This window comes from Lagopus muta, chromosome 1 (assembly GCF_023343835.1).
Source record: "Lagopus muta isolate bLagMut1 chromosome 1, bLagMut1 primary, whole genome shotgun sequence".
Taxonomy (NCBI): Eukaryota; Metazoa; Chordata; class Aves; order Galliformes; family Phasianidae; genus Lagopus; species Lagopus muta.
Genome location: NC_064433.1, coordinates 104888963 through 104909984, shown reverse-complemented (window position 1 = coordinate 104909984; position 21022 = coordinate 104888963). Strand labels below are relative to the sequence as shown.

Here is a 21022-nt window from a genome sequence, read left to right as displayed (position 1 = left end):
GTATCTGAAGCTCAGAGTTCTAGGAAGGATAAAATAACAATTCCATTTTAATTTCCCTTGTTCTGTCTCAGTGGGTGTAGGGACACAGCACCAGTCCCAATGAATTTATCAGGAATCTCATTTGCTATAGCTGTTTTTTTGAAAGCTCTTCAGTCAGATGCTACATGAAAACCATGCCAGCCACTAAGATTGAAAAAAGTGAATCATGAAAGCTCAAAAACCTAAAAGGCCAATAAAAAGAACCTTGTATTTTAAACAGTACTCATTGTTTTTTAGCCCATGATTACATGCCACAAGTTTGAATTATCTGGAAGGGCTTGTCATGAACATTTGCTGGAGGTACTGGCAGTCCTGGTCAGATCCCCAAAGCCATTCTTGAGAAGGAATAAAGTGTAGCAAGCAGGTTAAGTCCCAGAAAAAAATGCTGTGACTCCAACTGCTTCAAACAAGTTAGCACCTTGCTAAACAGAAACTGATTTCATTAAGTGACAAGTGATGGGTTTCTGCGGTCAGAGCCCGTGAGTCATTGGAAAGCTGCCCTTGTAATTATTGCTGCCTCTCCCCATGTTTGTTGTACCTGGCTCAGCCCGCTGCTTCAGCACTCTACTAAGAAATGCAGCTGAGAGATGATTTTTGGAGAGACCCATTAAAACATTTACAGTGGTAGAAATATTCTACCGACATTGAGGATCCTCAACTCCTTTAAGCTCACACTGTCAACACGCTATTGAGATGTACAGAAGGTGTACAGCCTCTGGGTTAGCGGGAGCACATCACCACATGCACAAACTTCCTGGGTCAGGCTCACCAAGTGCTTTGCAAGCACAGTGCTAAGTGCTATGAGGGTGCATTGCCCTCAGCCTGCTGAGAAACCACAGCACAGTCCATATTCAGCAGAGTGAGAGAGATCAAGTCAGGAAAAATATGTAACTGAAGACGTACCTAAGATCTCCACCACAAAATCTCTTGTGCTTATTTGCTTGCCAGAAGTAGGATAGAGAAAATACTTCTGGCCCAGGAGAACTGCCAGTTGGTATGTTAGTACTTACCTCAGTGCATCTCCACAATCTACCGGGCATCTAGGAGTGTAAAATTACTTATTTCATACACTTGTGAACACAGAATCACAGAATGGTTTGTGTTGGAAAGGACCTCAATACCCACGCCGCCCCAACCCCTGCTGTAGGCAGGGCTGCCTCCCACCAGCTCAGGCTGCCCTGGGCCCCATCCAACCTGGCCCTGAGCGCCTCCAGGGATGGGGCACCACAGCTTCTCACATAATCTAAGGAGGAGTCAAAGCGCTTCATTATCAGACTACAGGGTAAAAAAAATTTCAAGTACTGGTACACAAATTGTTTAGGCCTTTGGGAATGCCAGTGGAGTTTGACATTTGATTATTTGGCCACGCTCCCACTGCACAGACTCTTCCAGCTCTCCAGTGACACCATACAGCATCCTGAAGTTTTATTCTTGGAAATCAAGAGTCCAGTGGGACAAATCAGCTCTCAACTATCAAAAAACCCCAGCACACTGCAAAGACATGCTAAAATTTTCCTTCTCTCTCTTAGGAGAATCTGACAGCCCAAGGTATAGCTCCTAGCTTTCTTCCACAGCACAACTCAGGCTGCCCAAAACCAGAACCGCTCAAATCATCAGATAGAATCCAATGCCCATTCCAGCATTTATAGCTGCTGAGAGAATGTGTGCACTGTTCTGCATTACTTTCCTGAAATAGCTAACTACCAGTCTAAGCGGCTGACTGGGCTAAACAAATTGCAACCCAAGGCTCCTTCCTCATCCTCCCCCACCCAACCCCTATTAAAAAGAAGAAAAAAAAAATTATGTTCATATTAGAAACTATCAATTATGAAAAAAAATAGTACATCCAGTTAAGAGACAGCTATTCAGCAGACTTTTTATAAATAAATCCTGATGTTGAGGAAGCACGAGTGCTTGTGTAACCACGTAGCAGGCCTGCAAGTGCTGCTGTGCCTGTGGCCGCTGGCTTCAGTGGGCACTATGTCTATGCTAAAGGCAGATTTTCAGTCCTTCCCCTGTACACAACCAATGCTTCAGAGTATGAGGATAGTGGATCGGGAGCATCTCCTTATGCTCTCTGGCCTTCTGGAGACCACCATCTCTCAGAGCTGGTACTGCTGCTTTTCTTTAGGGTCAGCTAGGCTCCAAGAGATTCACTAATGCTGATCCACTCTTGGGATAAGCTGGACTCAGGAGCCTAAGTTCTCTATCCCTAGCATCCACCACGCTCTGTTCAGACCAGAAACAGAGACATGAAAGTCCAACTCACTTCAGGTCCTGATTCATAACAAATACTATCACATGTTTCATAGATAATATGCTGACAGCTCATCCTCAGTGAACATCTACAATTTTCTTTCTGAACACACGCATCAACATCAAAACTGAAACAAATTAAATGCCAGATATAATATGATGCTAAAGGGAACAGCATAAAGACAAACAACCAGTATTTGTGTATGTATAATCCGTTTTCAATCTTTATTTAGTGAAGCTGAAAGCTTATGTATTCTCCTTGCTATTGAAATGAAATCCAGGGCCCAAATTCCTAGCCAGAGGATAACTGTTAGACTTGAAAGCAATTTTTCTTAAACAATAAAAAAAACTCAAGTTACCAACAAATACTTGTTTTGTGCACCTATGCAAAACAAAACAAAACAAAAATAGGAGGGGGGGAAGAGTGGAGGGAGGTGTAGGTGAAAAGCTTGTACGGGTGGTAACACAAGGGAGAACTTTGCCTTGTTTTACATGCAGAACACCAATTTATTCTGTGAATAGGTAGGTGACCAAAAAGAGTTAAGCACTCATTTCTCAAAAGACTGAAATGAGGAAAGATGATGGGAATCTTTAGGCTACAGGTTTCTGCTCATGTCCCACTAAGAAAAACTTCTGAGAGACTTGAGTAAAACACATTTTTATGTAGTTTTCTATTTGTAGTTTGTGCTTCATATGCTGTTAGCCTCAATTCTCAGCAGATCAGCAGAAAGGGCAGCACACGAATCCAACCCCACAGCACAGCCTTACAACCCCACAGCTCCTCCTGGCTAAGCTCACACCTGTGTGGAAGGAACATCCATCCTACATATATTTTCCTCCATTCCAATGTCCAGTCTGGGTTTAGTTGATGGTAAAACAAAACGTCTTTTATTCTTCTTTCACTCAACTCAACTATGGTCATTCTCTCACATGCCAGTTGGTGTTTGTATACAGAGTAACTCTTTACCTGTACTTTGAACACAGTTCTCACATGACCATAAAGAAAAGTTTGGCATGTCTTTTGGCAGCATGAGTCATTTCTTTTTGTACCTTTTCTGGTCATAAAAAATGAGTCAAGTTTTATTTTTAATCACACTTTTATTACCTTTTCCCAAAAAAACAAGCAAAAAAATCCTCAAACAGATCACACACTATTGTGCTATATTTACACTGTAGACTTCTTAATCTCTAATGTAAATATGCATACTATGAAGTAATCTGTCTTTGGAAAAGAATGCTATTTTGAGTGTTGTGATGATGGATAAATCTTATCAATGTAATATTCTAAGAGAAAAGAAAATCCATTTTCAGAGCTGTCAAACATGAAGATAAGCATACAGATTAATTCTACTCAAGTTATTTAAACAATTTTAAAAGAAACCTCCAATGTTACAATAACTTAAGCGTATTATTCCATACACATAACATAGCTAAAACTGATTATTTTTGATGGACATTGCTTATCAAAATTGTATTCAAAAGTAGGACTAAAAAAATCACCTAAAAGTTTCAAACATGTGATTTAGAGTATTCATTTCTTCTTGGGAGTTAGTTTGTCTTCATAGTTGACTATGCCACTGCATTCTTCTGTCTTTGACACAGGATACTTTATAAAAGCACGTCTAATTACATCAACATCACGTCCTAAATGATCCATCATGGTCGATACAATTGAAGGTGGGCCCTCTAAGTCTACCAAAAAATACCTGCAATGAGAAACACACATAAAATAAAACAAAGTACCTGTACTACAACTTGAATTCAAATAAGTGAGATATCTCAAATGAAATTCATTTTTTTTTCTAAAGTTCTGCTACCAGAATTCTTTAAATAAAAACTCAGTACTATCTTGATTTCAAATATGACAAGTTCAACTCAAGCAGGCTCCGTCTGAACTCTTCTTGGTGGCGCAGCACATTAAAGAGAACTTGACCTTCTTGTACCTGCTCCATACCTGGATCTGAATTGTAGAATCGTAGAATGGCCTGGGTTGCAAAGGACCACAATGATCATCTAGTTTCAACCCCCCTGCTATGTGCAGGGTCACCAACATCTGAATAATATGTTGTGGGCTTTTTTTTTTGAATGGTGGCGTATTAACTTTGCTTACAACATGCACTCTCCTTTGAATTTACAGCATTGTTTCACTGGGAAACAAATGACAGCGCAAAATATCTTAAGCTTACATACACATAGGTATACTGCTTCAAAGTTCTGCTTTGGAGCTGAATGCAAATTAAAAAAAACAAAACTAAAGCAAACAGAAAGCAAAAGCAAAAGCAAAAAAACCCCACAAAGAATAAAATACACCCAAATAGATGGACTTATCCTAAATTAGGAACCTCTCCAATGTGAACAGAGCTTAAATCAATGTGGGGGTAGGAGCTGAAGCTGCATTCAGGAAATGCCAACTTGCACAGTCGGCACTTGACAAGCGTGCTGACTTGCTGATCTTGGCAAGAGTGAAAAGGTCTTCCTTCCACACATGCACAGAATGTATCAAATACACTGCTCCAGGTAAGCACTTCGTCTCCACCACACAACTACCTTTGGCATCTGCTAAACAAACCCGACTGCCTACCTACAGAAAGGATAACATTTGCTTGCCCGTTAGTATCCCGAATTAGTATAGTATATAGTGTGTATATTAGTATACTAAATATCTTGATTGAACCTCCCCAAGAAGCACCACCCTGAAACATACCATGAGAGCAGTATTCCTAAGTCATACTACACATTTGTCAAGAACTGCACTCCTAACTCACAAACACTGAAGCAGGATCAAGCATTCTAGCTGGGTTTAAAAACTGTACCTAACAAGACTGTATTCTGCAGGAGACACAGGCTTTTATCAAGGTGAACATCACTTCCATAGAGGTAATGCTGGAGGATAAGTCCACAAAATGAGCAGTTGGAATGGGAGGCTGAACGGGAAATACAGGAGGTGGGGTCTCCAAAAACAGACAGATGCACATCCATGCCGCTGACCTGCATTAGAGCTCTTTTTACCTAACTAAATGCCTTGCATAATTAACACCAAGAAATAGTACACACACAGACCTGTTAGGTCAGAAATGAAATTGAGAAATCTGCTGGACTGCTGCGCAGAGGTGGAATTCATACATGGAAAACACTGCAAAGAAAATTCTTCTCAGCCAGACATCCTCATCCTGAACCTCTTACGCCTGCATCTGTATTAACAGTCACAATTTAGGACTGAAGACTTTTTCAGAAAAAGCGGATGGAAGCACAAAGTTCCCCCAGATGAGGTGAGGAGCCTGATGGCAAGAAATCTCCTTGCAGCCTGCACTGAAGAAGCCACTCCTCCATAACAGGTGCCCAACTGGTGCAGGCCTTGGCTGTGCATCACAGGAGTGGGGGACCAGAGCCAGCTCACTGAGTCAGCTATGGTGACTGCAGCAGGAAGGGCTGCTGCAAGACGCAGGGACAGCTTGCCTTAAGGAGGGCTTGGAGGGTGGTTCACTTCTCCGTGCAAATCTCCACAGAGAATGAAGAGTCTTTCTGAAGATCAGAAAACAGGCAATGCCACCTGGTTAAAAGTTTAAGGAGAAGAATGAGTTTGAAGCTTGGACGAGTCATGAGAATTGTAGCATAACAATTCTGAAGAATGCACAAATGCACACTCCTTGAAAAGGGAAAGTCTTTTTCTGTTAAAGCCATTAAAAGCCACTGGTAAATTTAACAAATGCCACTTAGATCTTCTCCATTGGAAGAACCCTTCTCAATCCTCTCACACTTGTGAATAATATAAGGGAGGATGGAGAGAGAAATCCCAGCTGATGCCATGCCATCACTCCCATGCCCCCTTCTCCTAGCTTTAGGTTTGCAGGAGCATTCATTCATTTTGCAAACCGTGCACCGTATTAATCCCATTTCTTCAGAATCTGATTTCATTTCTGCTTGCAAGTGGTATGCTGCTTTTCATTGTGCTTCTAAAACGGCAGTACATTTTTTTCTTGTTGGTTTTGTGGCAGGTTTTTTTTTTTTTTTTCCCCTTCAAAAGGCTGCTTTGCAACTTTGTGCTTTCTCTCACATTAGCAAACGGTGGAAATTTCCACTGACGCACTGTTGATAACTGAAGGAGAAGTGGGGGATGGGAGGATGAGCTGTTGCAGCATATCTTTATGACTCCTCGCAGAATAGGTATTTTATCTGAGGACACAAAACTGCAGTAATTGGGGACAAAGCCATTTTTTTTTTTTAAACAGCAACCGGTCTTCAAGGTAACAAGCAGCAATTGCATTCCTGTGTAAAAAAGAGCGAAGGAGGGCCAGCAATAAAAAATGTTATTCTTTCATTAAAGGAAGAGAAGAAAATAACAGCTGCAAAAAGAATAAGCAAACACAATTGACAATGCAATTCCTGCGGAGATCCGGAACACCTTCCCTCCAAACACATGCATTTAAATCAGCTGTCATGAGGTTATGGGCTTTTTTTCACCCACTCTAATAAGGCATGCCTCAATTTCAGCCAGCGATCTATGACCCCCTGATCAACCACGCCGTTTCTGCTGTTTGTGTATTAAGCAAAAGCAAGTCCCAGTGAGATTTAAAGATGGGGAAAAATACAGGAGAGGAACTACCTCATCTGTGCAAGCAGAAATGCAAAAGCATTTAGGCTGTCTAGGAGTCAGCCGAATCATCAGGGGAGAAATGCAGGAAAATTCCATTGATTCAATAAGAGACCACAGTTATTTTTGTCATCTTGCTCAACTGTAAATAGAAGGATGATGTAAATACAGGAGAGCAGACTACCCAGTGAAACATATTTAAACAATGCTTAAATTGGAGAAAAAAAAAAAAAAGACAGGTTTCATTTATCTTTTTTAACATATCCAAGGAAGAAATGGTTTGAACACTGAGCCCTAAAGATGGACAGTATATGGCTTCAAAGAATCCTGAATGGATCAAAACTCATCTGTAAATCATAGAATCACAGAATGGCCTGGTTGAAAAGGACCACAACGATCATCCAGTTTCAACCCTCTGCTGTGTGCAGGGTCACCAACCAGCAGACCAGGCTGCCCAGAGCCACATCCAGCCTGGCCTTGAATGCCCCCAGGGATGGGGCATCCACAGCCTCCTTGGGCAACCTGTTCCAGTGCCTCACCACCTCTGTGTGAAAAACTTCCTCCTAACATCTAACCTAAACCTCCCCTGTCTCAGTTTAAGGCCATTCTATATGCAATGTGCCCATGGAGCAGAGGAAAAAGCACACATACGGTAGACTTGGAAAAGACTGTGTGGTCCCACAGTTGTGCCCAAAAAACGTTTGTATGCTTAAAGATGATAAGCTCAAGTTCCATTAGCTATCTTGCCTTTAAATTTTTCCTTTGCACACAGCAACAGTGAGTCTAAAGTAAGCTTCCCTAATGGGAAAGTGGAAGATAAGGCAAGAAAATGTACAACTGAAGCACCCAAGAAGGGAACAAGAAATTGTCACGAGGAAAGCAAGCTGCGGTACTCTCATGAAAATAGCTGGACATTCATTTTCACTGTGATAATCCCCTGTTAACAAAATTGCTTTGCTACATGAATGCCCGCTTCATGTTTGGAACCACTGCATTGTTCTTGAAGAGCCACAGTTTGCTTTTTTCCTCCATTCTTGCAGCTACTTGTCCTCAGTGGGGTAGGCAGGCAAGCTTCTGCTCAGACGGATTATGGTTTTGTAGCTGGAAGGATTAGCACAATGTGTTATTTCTAGCTTTTAAAAAACATGCATGGAATAGATGGGAATCCCTTTAAAATCACAAGGACAGTGACTGGGAAGTTCCAGATTGAAACCAAAAGCTGTATCTTAATAATTGAACTGTGCCATAGCAGGGATGCAAATAATCCATAATTTCCCCAGTACGCTGGGGAAAACTAATTTTTTTTTAATTGTCCACAGTCTTCAGAAATTTCATTTGCCAAACCTATACATAGATGCCTGTTATTAAGCTAATTCAATAACAGAAAGATATTTTGCAGTGTTGCAGAAAAATAGAAAAATACTGCTTCACTGCAAAACAGAAACAAGCCTGACCTATTCCAAGTATTTTAGAAGCCATGCTCACTGGGCAGCATTTGAAAAGTCTGCAGATTTGTCACAAAGACAGCTGAAAGGATTACTGTTTGGGAGTGGCCATTACATTTAATCAACATGCTTGCACAAAGATGATACAGAATTTAGCACACCAGAAAATGACACTTAGCACCTCAACATCTCAAATTATTGCACTGTGACATTTCTTCTAGCAAGCAGAAAACTGCAAATTGCAATCTCAAAGATAAGGGAAGAAAAAAAAAAGACAGCAGTTCAGGGCTCTGATACCCAATGTATGTGCACACTTACACATGCACGTGGACAAAAACATTTGAAGGGAAAGTAATGGTTCAACTCATCAATGGAGAAAGCCCCATCTAGTGGAAGAAGACAATCAATTTCACAGAAAATACTACATACGTGCCTAATACTCAAGTATTCATACTTGTTTTGTCCTGACCCCAGTACAATGCAGATTCAGAATTCCTTTTTGCTGAAACAGACCGAGACATAAGACATTCTCAAATTTGAACAAACCAAACAGCACAAGCTGTACATTAACTATAAATTAAGTCTGATGGTGTTAAGAAACTTTGCAAGGTCTTTCACCTGGTTTTCTTTTCTCCAGTTTGGCCTGTGGAAGCCATAAAAATCAAGGCAGTCTACCCGAGGGAAAGTGAAGGTGAATCACCTGCAAGATGAAGTCCTTCCATCATATGATCACTTGTATTTAAGTATATATACATATAAGTATATATACATATGTAAGTATATATAAGGGGCCAGGAAGAGATGGTTTGTGAAAACCTGAAAACAATCCTGAGAATACCTCTGATGGATAACTATTATTTCACTCTTAAAAATAAGTAACATTATATCCAGATAGCATGGGTTGCTGTACGGCAATTTAACATCCCCTGTCCTCAGGGAATAATATTCCACCACAAGTTCCTTGCTTAAAAACAAATTGTGTAAGTACAGTTCCTATATTGTAGGAAAGGAGAAGTTTAAACATAGTTCACATAGATAAGCTTACAAAATACTCAGACTCTTAAAGAACATCATACCCAATACTCCTCTCAATATCTATCTACTCCTTGTATGTTAGCACTAAGGAAACGAGGTAGACTCACATGCCCCTTCTTCCCTAAGCCCACATTTTGGCAGTGAACCATGAAGTCATGAGGCATATAAAAGCAAAACACGAGGTGCTTCCGCAAAAAGGAGAAACTTCTTCAGGCCCTAAACCACCAAGGGGCGCAGGGAGAAATTTGTGACAAAGCCAGGACAGCCTCCGAGGAAGGAGCCTATGCTACTTAGCATACTCCAGCACCACTAGGGTCCCTGTGCAACTCCAGAAGAAAATTCCCCAAGCACACGTTAAGACAGACTTGCAAAGCACAATTCACCATGAACAAAAGTAAGACCTGAGCTTGTTATTTCAGAGAACAAGTAGGTTGATGAGGTAACTTGGAGTGAAGAGCAAAACAAAAAAGATCGAGAGACAAGCAAATAAAAAATGAGCGCTGCCACCTATTCAAAATCAAATTTAAAGGACGAATAGAAACAACAAACCAAGGCAGTGAAAAAGTTGGCAAATAGAACATGAAAATTGTTATGAATAACCAGAATTATGCACAGTTTAGCTAGAGAACTCACAAATAAAGAGAATGAAAAAGTAAAAGATGTAAGAAAGCTCTAAAACCATTACTATGTTAGAGGTAGATTAAGTAAGGAAAAGCACACGGAGCGAAGCAGAAAAGAAAGACCACAGTGCTGTACCAATTTACCAACAGCACTGACTAGGCTGATGAACAGCATCCTTTCTACAACAGAAATAACAAAAAAATATAAATAGAAGTAACATTTTAAAAAAATCTCTAACAACAAATCTCTAGGGCATATCAAGATACCCAGAAGGCAGCAATACACAAACTCCAATTACGCCTGGCCACTTTCTTCTCCCTAAAGCCCCTGCCATAGCTCCTTCCAGTGTAACAGAACCCTAGTTTGTAAAACGTTTGAGCCACTACCTTCCCAAAGGAGTGCCTCAAACCTATTTTTTAAAGATCTGTTTTGCAGCCTCCCTTGTACCAGCTTCCCTGAAGTAAAAATATCCTGCATACCAGCCACCTCCCCCAAACCAGCTCCTTAATCTGATGCCTTGAAGCATGAAGTGTCACAAGCATATGATTAAGGCATAGTCTGGCAAGGCCAAAGAAAACAGGTATGCCACAAAGTGCAAACCCACAGACTGTACTACTGAGGTCTATCATTTTACAAGTAGTTGCAATATTCCTCAGTTCAGCTCTGACCGCATAGGCAGCAATGGCTCTGTACTGTCATCAGCAAGCCATAGTCTAGACCCTTCATTTGAAAGCAGCTTTGAGAGATTCATTGTTTCTGTATCATTTTAAACAGCAAAGAAATCCAGAGTTTAACATTCCTTGAATTCATACACTTAATTTAAATCAGTTTGCTTCTGTTTGTTCCAGAAATAAATACATCCCTATACGTATGATACAGTACTAAAAAAATGCACAAGCAATTCAAGTACATCGTATCAAAAGCAATTAAGTCATGGCTAACAGAACAAACACTTGGCACGAACCTATAATCCATTAGGTAATACAGTCAAGAAACCTTATTTACACTCTCCCATTGTTATTTTTTCGGAGACGTGATGGCCATGGGCAAGTCACTCAGGCTCAGTGCCCAGTACAGTTAGTTATATACCTAACCCACACTGGAACCAAAGCATGCCTGTGTCACGTTTCATTCATCTGTAAGGTGAACAATATCTGTTAAGAATTTTTGTGTTACACTACAGAATACACTTGAATCACACTCTTAAATAATTTAAAAACAAAATAATGCTCTGCTACAGCAATTAACACCATTAATTAGTAGTCACTTTAACTTCCATTTAAAATACCAATCCACTAACAGTTTGTAAGTTTTATTCTCCCCATGTATCCATGCAGTTCCTGAAGGGTACTGTTTTCATAATTCCCTAAACTCAAAGCCTGTCAGTATTAGGTCTCTAAAAAACAGAAGCTGTTTTCTGTCAGAAGAGATGCACTTAACAGAAAGACCTAAATTTCTTTTAATATACACTCAGTGCACAGGGACCACCTGCTCAGTGAATATTGTTTCCAGAGGAAAAAAGTCAATTTTACATGTGATCTGAGGTCTTCAAAGCTGCCATGGAGTAAAAAACCATTCATTCCAGTGACAGCTGTGGGCCACTATATACCCTATGGCAACCTTTGAAAAATCACAGCTTTATAGATCAATCGGCAGCAAAATTCTCATTCTCCACTAAGTCTCCTGGATATTCTTAAATTCGTAATGCGCCTGTAATGCTGTATAGCTGAGATAGATGATGTTGAAGCACTACAGAACAGAGAGGGAAAAAATCTGTACTGAGAATTCAGGATACCTGCTTAATGACCAGTGACACGCATTTTAGGTTTAATTCTTTGCCACTTACTAAAGACACCTCTGTCTGCCTCTGTCAGTCACACTGTTTTATGCTACGCACCGTATGTAAAGGCTTGAATTACAGTTAAATTAACGAAAATGAAATTAAAATGAACTAAATGAAGAGAACATATACCAAAAGGCTGGGAGAAGGATGGCCTCTCGACATGCTGCAGAGCACGTCTCAGCAGAGCTGTGAGCAGCTGGCAGTGCCATGCTGATGGGCCTTGAGTCAAGATAAGGAAACAGCTTGGGTAACAATGGCTGTTTATAAGGGAACCAGGACATTCAGGAAAATCATTTTGTCTTCCCAGTAAATACTCCATGCAGCTGAGGGGACTCTGTGCCACTTTGAGTGACAGGAAGATGGTTCGTGCAGAGGTCACTAGGGCTGTCTCTAAGAGATGCTCTCTATTAAGCTGTGACCCATGCTATGAATACTGTATTGCACTAATTTTCACAAAGTAAAACTACAGAGGAGGTCAAAGGAAGTAATGGATTCAGTGTGCATCCTGAGCCCGTGACATGTACATGCTCTCAGAAAACAAACTACCTGAAGAGCTCTGCTGAGAATCACAAAACTAAACGAACAATTCCACCCCTCAAAAATGAAAAGCTTTCTAAGGTTCACCACTCCTCTGCAGAAACGTAGCACCACTTGCACTCTCATAGAAGCCCTTTGAGTCACTTCAAAAAAAGCCCAGAATAATTTAAAAAAAGTTAGAGACCACATTAATATGCTGTTTAATCTAGCACTCAACACCAACTTAGTATGGAAGAGGAGACAGGCAGAATTAACTCATTATTTAGAAACAAAGATCTTAGATTTCTTAGTGAGTACAGGTGTATATTTAGCTTGATCTTGAAAAGTTTTTTTTTCCCTTTCTTTTTAATGTTTTCCTGTTAGGAAAAAAAAAGTTACTTTTATGGGTGCTGTAAAGTAAAACTGACTGATTTTATGAGGTGGACAAAGATCTGACTTTTCACTTTCTGTTCCCATACTATGTTTAATATCCTTAGTAAGTTGTTCTTTGGACCATATAAAATATCAAATAGTGTATTAGGAATCCATCACCCACAGTGAACTGCAACCTCCCTGGCATATATACACAAATGCCTTCTCTCACATTACTAGGTCCAGAAACTGCTGCTGCTTCCCATTATAATATCTTGTTTCTCCTGAATTTAAATTATCCAAATAACATTATTCTTTCCTGTAGTACACACTTTTAATCACCTCTCCCTTTTAAGAAGCCAGACAATTGAGAGCAGGAAACTGCCATACTCAAATACAGAGAGTCCAAATCCACGGCAAGCAGAATGAAGGCTAATTATTTAGAGATACTTGAACTGGGAGGTGGAGGAAAAGCAGCAATGGTCACATTAGTCTGACAGCTTCATGACCACGATTTAAAACATGGTAATTATTTGTTACTAAAACCAACCTCAAATAGAAAATCTATCTCCTCTAAGGACTGCAAAGAAGAGGGTTATAGTATACTGATCCCCTCCTTCTCCCTATGAAACAGATAATCTGTTGCAGTAAACAAGTTAAACTAGCTTACATATCTGAAAGATCCTTTGGAGAAAGGATTAATGTTTATAAATATCTAAAGGGAGGCGGGAGGCAAACAGATGAAGCCAGGCTCTTCTCAGTGGTGCATAGCAATAGGACAAAAAATAATAGCCTAAAACACGGTAAAACAAAGTAATAGCCTAAACATGGGAAGTTCCATATAAACATGTGGAAGAACTTTATGGCTAGGATGACAGAGCACTGGAACAGGTTGCCCAGAGATATGGTGGAGTGTCCTTGTATGGAGATATTCAAGACCTGTCTGGATGCCTACCCGTGCAACCTATTGTAGGAACTTGCTTTAGCAGGGGGTTGGGCTCAATGATCTCTTGAGGTCCCTTCCAACCCTTGCAATTCTGTGATATGCCTTCTATTCAGTTCTGTTACATAATTCTGTCTGGCTGTTCTCCTTCTTTTCTTTTGGTCTCCCTGCTGAAGAAACCAAGACCTGACCTCCAAATTGTTGCTACTCAAACCAAGTGGAAACTGTGATCCAAGGTGGTGAAGTGTTTCAAGGTGTTAAGTGCTCTAAAAGAAAATTTGGAAGTCTCAACTTCAGTCTTAGCTCCCATCTATAATAAAATAAGTTATACTAGCTCCTCGCTTTGCTTAATCACCCTGAAAAGAGTAAGGTAATTAATAATTCTGTCTTGAGACAAGGCTTTGATTAGCTCCTGTGTGGAGACAGCAAGACTAAAATGCAAAACATACAGGATCGAGCCACATTTTGAACACAGACTACCACAGGCACCATGGAGCAAGAGTGCAAGAACTTCATGGCCACAATACCGTTGCTTTTGGTAAGGAACTGGCACACCACGGAGGTTTCCCCCTCCCTATCCTTTCTGTCAGCCTGCTGTGCTCCCCTTCACAGAAGGGAGCTCTTCAGCAGAGGGAGCAGAGCCCCAGGAAATGATCTAAGGAGGGCTTCATAAAAAGCACACACACCTCTGGAATCACCTCATTTTCTCTGGTACCAAATGACAACCAAGGAAGGTGGCACACATGCTGGTCAGCCAACTGATGACAGCCGGCTGCACTGGAAGGATGGGGGAAGCGTGCAGCTAATTGTTATTTGGATTACCGCAGGCAGGCCCAGTGCCGCACAGCACAGGTTGCCTAGCAACATTTCCCAACCTTAGAGAAGAGCCCGCCTCCATTTCCATGTCGGAGGTAGTCCAAGGAGCAACAAACACTAACATGAGTGATGGGGGTGAAACCCACAGCACCCACCCAGCCAGCCCCAGAGAAGCCTGGCACCTGATGGGCCAGTTGAGAACCGTCTCTGGGGGCAATTGGAACCATTTATCCTCTAAGCGAGCTGCACTTACATGGTCATCTTTAACAACTGTACCACAAACACAAGTCCTACGGGATACATATGGTGATTAACATTTAGTTCAGATGCATTAGAGAAAAAGAATCAATCTTGCCAATTAGCAACCAGCAGATTAAGTAAGACTTTTATCAGTAAACAGCCTGACTGGCTTGGAAAACAGTTACGTAAAAACGCCCTAACAAAATAACATTGTGTACACTAGGGAAAGCAGTTCTGAAGGCCTGAACTTGGGCCACACACAACATAACATCTAAAAACGAACAAGAAGCCAACACCAGGCAAAACAAAGAGGCACAAAACAGGGCAACACATGCACAAAGAGCCCCGCAAAGCCTTGCCAAGGTGACAGACATCGCGTATCTACTCCCCAGAAGCACAAGGAAGACCAAATGATGACAGTTACGTAAGTACATTTCATAGGAGCACTGAAAGGCTTTTAAGAAAAAATGCATCATGCATACCCTCCTCTCCTGTGGCGATGGTTGTGCTTGGAGATTTTATATGGCAGAGCCCTTTCTCCCAGGTTTTCGAGGTTCCTCACAATGGCTCCTCTCTCCATGAGAGCCTCTACAGTGCGCTTCAGCACAGCTGCAGTCTCAGGCTTTGAAGAGAGAAAAAATAAAAAGAGAGCAGGAAATGTACACAAATCTCGTTATTCTTATTATGTTGATTACAATCAACACACGCATTTGTATGGCTTAAGTACCAGAAGGGAATGTGTAGTAATCAATGGATTTGACTCACCTGGTATCACCTTGGCAGATCCTTGCACAGGTCTGAGTAAATACGTATGGCAAAGAGCAACTACGAACTGACAACAGCTTGAAAGACCCTTGGACCACTAATGCTAGTTAATATTGCTCATCAAAACATTTAAAGTGAACAGTATGGGGAATACCAATCTGTGGCTTGCTGGAAATAGCAATTAGCACTACATTCACTTTGCACCATCACTTCAACAGCACACATGTAATAGATATTTGGACCCTTGCCTAAATTGCTGCGTGTCTCATTACAGTTGCGTAGTTGACATCCAAGCCTGTTTAAGAACGATAGAACCGGCACGCAGTAATTGGTCTAACATGCAGAGATTTCACTCATCATAAGAACAACTATGAGGAACAGGCAGCCAAAAAACAGTAGGTGAAACAGATGCAACATTTTCTTGCTTAATGCAATGATTTCAGCAGCAACACTTAGTAATATCTATGAAAACGTTATTCAGTATAAATTACAACGTTTTGAAAACTGCAAACTTGGTACATTCTTGTGACAAGTATTTGAGAAAACCAATCTCTTGCAGGGAAAGGAAAGCAAGTGGACATCAAACTGAACACAAACCACAAAGTGTTATTCCCACCTCCCTGCAAAATTTCCCATCACCGTATATTCCCAAATCTACTTGTCCGTAGAAATGGCAATAGCTGAATGGTGAAGTAATTAAAGAGCTGGTTTTCAAAGTACTGCCCTTTCTCAGGCAGGAAAAAAAAAAATCTTCCGTAATAGTTCAATCATTTAATGAAGATTACTCAAAGTTAGCTTCGTGACTCTAAAAAGAAGGGCCATTTAGCATCCGAATTTCTTAAAGGACATTGGTGAAAAAGGTGGAACCATAATCTTGTAGTAAGAATGTGGTATAGTCCATGCCTCGGCATATAGAATTTCCTTCTCATTTTGCAGAGGATGAAAGGTGATAAGAAAGAGCTTCTAAATGCAGAGTAAAGGTGTTCAACAGGCAACATTTTGCAACGTTGACTGTTCTTGGAAAGACCAGGAGCACAGATATTCTGAAATGATTTCTTGTTTCCATAGGTTAACTGACCTGTTAAAGTCAAGAGTCTGCATCTACTTCTCTTAACTATAAATCAGAAATTTTATTTCCTCCTCATCTGCTAGATGAACTGTTTGGGAAATTTATTTTCAACACAAAGACCCCAAGCAAAAATGCCTGGAATTTGTTTTCAATGTGCATTTAGGCTATGTTGTAAAACCGTCAAAGCAACCAGACAAGTAAGTTCAAATATGAAGAAATGTCACTACCTTGCCAATGTTCTTCAATGCATTAAAACTAATGTTTCTCACAAGAGACAAATACTAAAAGTATTTCTTGTCACAGTGTGAAAAATTAGGGTGAAGGCATTGTTAAAACAGCTTACGCCTTGCACTATATTAATTTAAATCATATTTTAGCTCAGAAATAGGAAAATCATTTTTTCTGTTGACTTAGGATATCTTTTTGCCTTTGTGCCACAAAGCAAGCTGTTCTCACAAACATTTAAGGTGTTTAAATTTGACTTCAGTCTCTTCCTTCAAGTTTACCTGCAACAAAACCACTGTGTTCAGAACTTATGAACGAGAGACTGGCAGACAGATAGGTACACTATACAGCCCTCACGTGAAGTAGAAACCTACATATAAATCATGCCATCTGGAAAGCCAAGTAGAACAAGTGGCATTTTCACAATAACTCCAAAACATTCATGTTTTCTTTTATCATAATAAAAAACATTTAAATTTCTGCTACTGGAGAAGTGTCAGTAACAGTCAGGTTACAGGTAACAGTTTGGCTTTACTTGACCCTATTCCTCCACACTCCACAAATGCTGTAACACAACAGAGTGAGAGCAGAGCTGAGGCTCCTCTCAGTACTTTCTCCATGAACAACTATTTTCTCAAGCTCTTTACAGCTCTTCGACACAACTTAAAAGACACAAAGATGTGAGAATCTGGCTCAAACTCTAAATACCTTTTTTTTTTTTTGCTACTTCCATTAACACGTGATCTCAGCACTCAAAACTCATCCAAACCAGGAGCTGCAGGTGAGACACCTTTCTAACAGTGGCTGCTTCATAGTGCTGCACATTCCATAAAGCAGGGTGACAGAACTGTTAATGACATCCATAGGTTCATGCTGCAAGAACTGTATCAGAAATCCAGCTTCAAGAAAGAAGAGAAAAGTAACAACTACGGCTGTTGTGAAACAAAAGCACTGACACAAGCATCATTCCCTAGGAGGTTCTGACTTCAAAATAAGAATCTGACAAAGACTGCTAGGATTTTACTTGTATTAATAATGAAAAACAAGTAGCTTTAGGAAAGAAAGGGTAGTTAATCTAACAGCTTCAGTATTTTGTGCACTGCAGCACACCTGTAGTGCTTGCAACACTAGGCTGGAAAACATATGCTTAGAAAGGAATAGGATCTGCCATTCAAGTCTTCTTCTATGCCTGCTGTGTGTGCTTTGGTTGCAGAAGCCTCTGTGGTGCTCAAGCACTTATCACAGTAAATATCTGTCAGATTAATAAATAAAAATATCATTAGGTTTACTGTTGCTACTTGTTTCCCACTCAGACAAAAAATTCTGATCCACAAAGAGAGCTCTGTTCAAAAGAGACCGTAACTGATTGAGACTTTTAGACAATCAGCAGCATGTCCAGATGTGGACGTGTATGATATACCCTTCTATAACAACCATGCATGCTTCAGTTAAATGTACTGGATAAGTTTATTCCTCTGCATCCCTCCTACCCTCAAGTGACACTTCGGCTTTCTGTATCTTTTATACTTGCCAACAAATCAGCATTTTCCTAGAGTGGCAGCATGTCCAACATGATGTGCAGTTTCCAAACACAATGAAATCTAAGATAACGTCCTATATATTTAAAAACAAAACAAAACAAAAAGAACAAGAAAAGAAAGCCACAGATTTCTACATTCAGAATTGTAAAATATTACGCTTTTTTGCAACCTCTCCATTTGTGGAAGTACTTTGAAAACATAAACTAATTGTTGGTTTTGAAAGCTTGTCACTGCAATCCCTCTCATTCCTCCTCTCCAAAAAAGATCATGGTTCACCATAGCTTGCCTAAAGCCATCAACCAAACTATATATAGGCTAGCCTGTGCTAACCATAATATCCACAGACACAGGTTCCTTGGCTTGCCTCAGAGCCAGACCAGTTGAGGACATAGGAAATGGTACTGCCTGGCTCCCAACCCAGAAGCCACAACATTTTTTCCTAAACAGCCAGCAGTTATTCTAGTACCACAACTGTGGAGAAGCAAGGAAGGAAAATAAAAAAAAATAAAATAAACTGAAGAAAAAAAAAAGAAAAAAAACAGGAGCAAATGGCAGCCAGTGCCAGAATACCCATGCTGGAGAGCAGGAAGTGTTAGAAAGAGCATGTAAGCCCTGGTATGCAATTCTATCCCTTGTTCATCCTCCTGGGTGCATAATTAAGCCAGAGCCCTTTCAACTGGATTCACCCTTAGTGAACTTAGTGAACTTCATCAGTGAACTCCATTCACCATCTGGCCATAAGTAATTACCTTATTCTCCAGGAGATGCAGAACTAGTGACCCCACTATGGATATGGAAGGAAGAGGGGGGAGAGGTCACTGCAGACTTTCCAAATGCTTTTACTTGGAAAACACGTACTTGGAAAACTGCCCCAGGAAAACTGAAGAACTGTTATCTACAGATCAAACTTCCTCAATCCTCTACCCCACGCTTTTAAAACTGACAGCTGCCCAAGTGAAAATGTGCTGGCTAGCTTGTTAACCCCGTAGCCAATTGTCAAACACAAGAGGGGCACACTGCAAAGGATACTTTCTGTCTATGGTTGGCTTTCTCCATGGATGAGAAACACTGTGGTCACATTTAGCAGGTCGCCTTCATGCTGCTGTCGCCAACACTGCAGTAGCTACATATGTCAAGATAACCAAGTGCTTTTCCACAAATACCCATTCCTTTGGGCCCACCATCACCATAGCCTCCAAATGCAGACAGCCTCCATGCAAAGTTGAGCTTATCACTCAATCATGTCTGTCTACGCTGCACCCCTTCTTTCACTCCAAAACCTCCCCGAGTCAAAGATTAATAGAAGTCCTACAGTTAAAGTGTGGGTATGTACTTTTGTGGCTCTTTTCAGTGTACCATAAATATCATATGAGTGAGCAGAAAGTTATTTAATGCACAGACTTCTTCAGAATCTCAACTGATTGCAAAAATAGGAACAGATGAGGGGTACAGTGAAATGCTGCCCAGGATCAAAGCCACAAATGCACAGTAATAACCAGTAAGTACTGCAACACAGCTCCAAAAACCTCTTTGTGAGGGGAACTTATGATACACCACCAGCATGAGTAAAAACTCTACTACAGTCTTCATCAGTTGTAAAGAATTCAGATGGCACTAAGCAAGTATATTTAAAAAACTGGGAAACAGGAAAAAAAATGGGCAACATGCTAAAGGCACAGTATTTTTTGTCCTACTGGAGGCTAAATGGATGTGAGCTCATCAGCTGAAACTATGATATGCATTTCTCAGGTGGGGCAGAAACTTGGCAAGAATTTGAAAAAGAACTTGGGCAAAGCTGACATCTCCAAAAAAAAACAAAAACCAAGGAGACTCGCATCCAGTCCTAAAGGAAAGGACAATTCTGTGGCTGAAATTAGAGCCATTTAAAAAGACTGCAGCACTATTCCAGGTTTCATCTAGTTAGCTGGCCAGAGGGAGCTCATGAGATGACAAAGTCAAAAGAACGGCAATAAAAAGAACTGGCTGAAAAAGAAGCCTTCTCAAGCCACCAAAGCTCTTGTCCTAGAAGAAACTGGAGAGAAAAAGGGAAATGGGCACCAAATACTTAGTTTTAAGGGTTAGTTAGGACTGCATTCAAGTTCTTCTGACTACTCACCCAGTTAACACAAAGCATTTAAAATCAGTGGGCATCCTCCTAAACAAAAAGAATTTCATCATGATTAGCATGACTGCCAAAATTCACAATCAAAATCTGATCTAAATCAAAAAATACAAAAATATGGTTGGAAGAAAGCCGCAATTCAAAAGCAGTATAACTAGGAAAAAACCCTCCTTAATGTTACTGAGTTTGTAATTAAACACTATAAACTTGTTAGTGAAAATGATAAGAACACGTATTTGTAAACTTGTTGAGATCACTGGCCTAAGAAAGAAAATGAGCTTTACAATGAGAAATGACAGGAAACTGTGGAGAACCATTTAACTATAACACCCTGCTTTAGTACAAGATGAAAAAACAATCAGCAGATTAAGAATTGGGAACAAAGAAAAAAAATGCTGCTAATGTTAGTAAAAACTGTAGCCAGGCATGAAGAGCAATGATGTCACTAGCTGTCCTGTATCTGTCTAAGGAACAAGCCTGAACTCCTGGTGCAAGATGCAAAGCTGTAATCACCATAAAAACATAAACAACACGGAACAGTCACAACCAGTGATAGACATGCACTACACAGAAACGACCCAAA

General features: G+C 40.5%; 1 protein-coding gene across 1 annotated transcript in view; it reads right to left on the bottom strand.

Moving 5' to 3' along the window:
* Window positions 1-2559: 2559 nt before the first annotated feature.
* MRPS6 (mitochondrial ribosomal protein S6) overlaps window positions 2560-21022 on the bottom strand; it is a 46289-nt gene continuing 27826 nt past the window's right edge. Inside the window, exons 2-3 of the mRNA XM_048959972.1 lie at window positions 15200-15339; window positions 2560-4001 (exon numbers count right to left, since the gene is read on the bottom strand). Coding sequence (XP_048815929.1) covers window positions 3827-4001; window positions 15200-15339 — 315 coding nt within the window. The 3' untranslated portion in view covers window positions 2560-3826. The remainder of the gene's footprint in view (window positions 4002-15199; window positions 15340-21022) is intronic.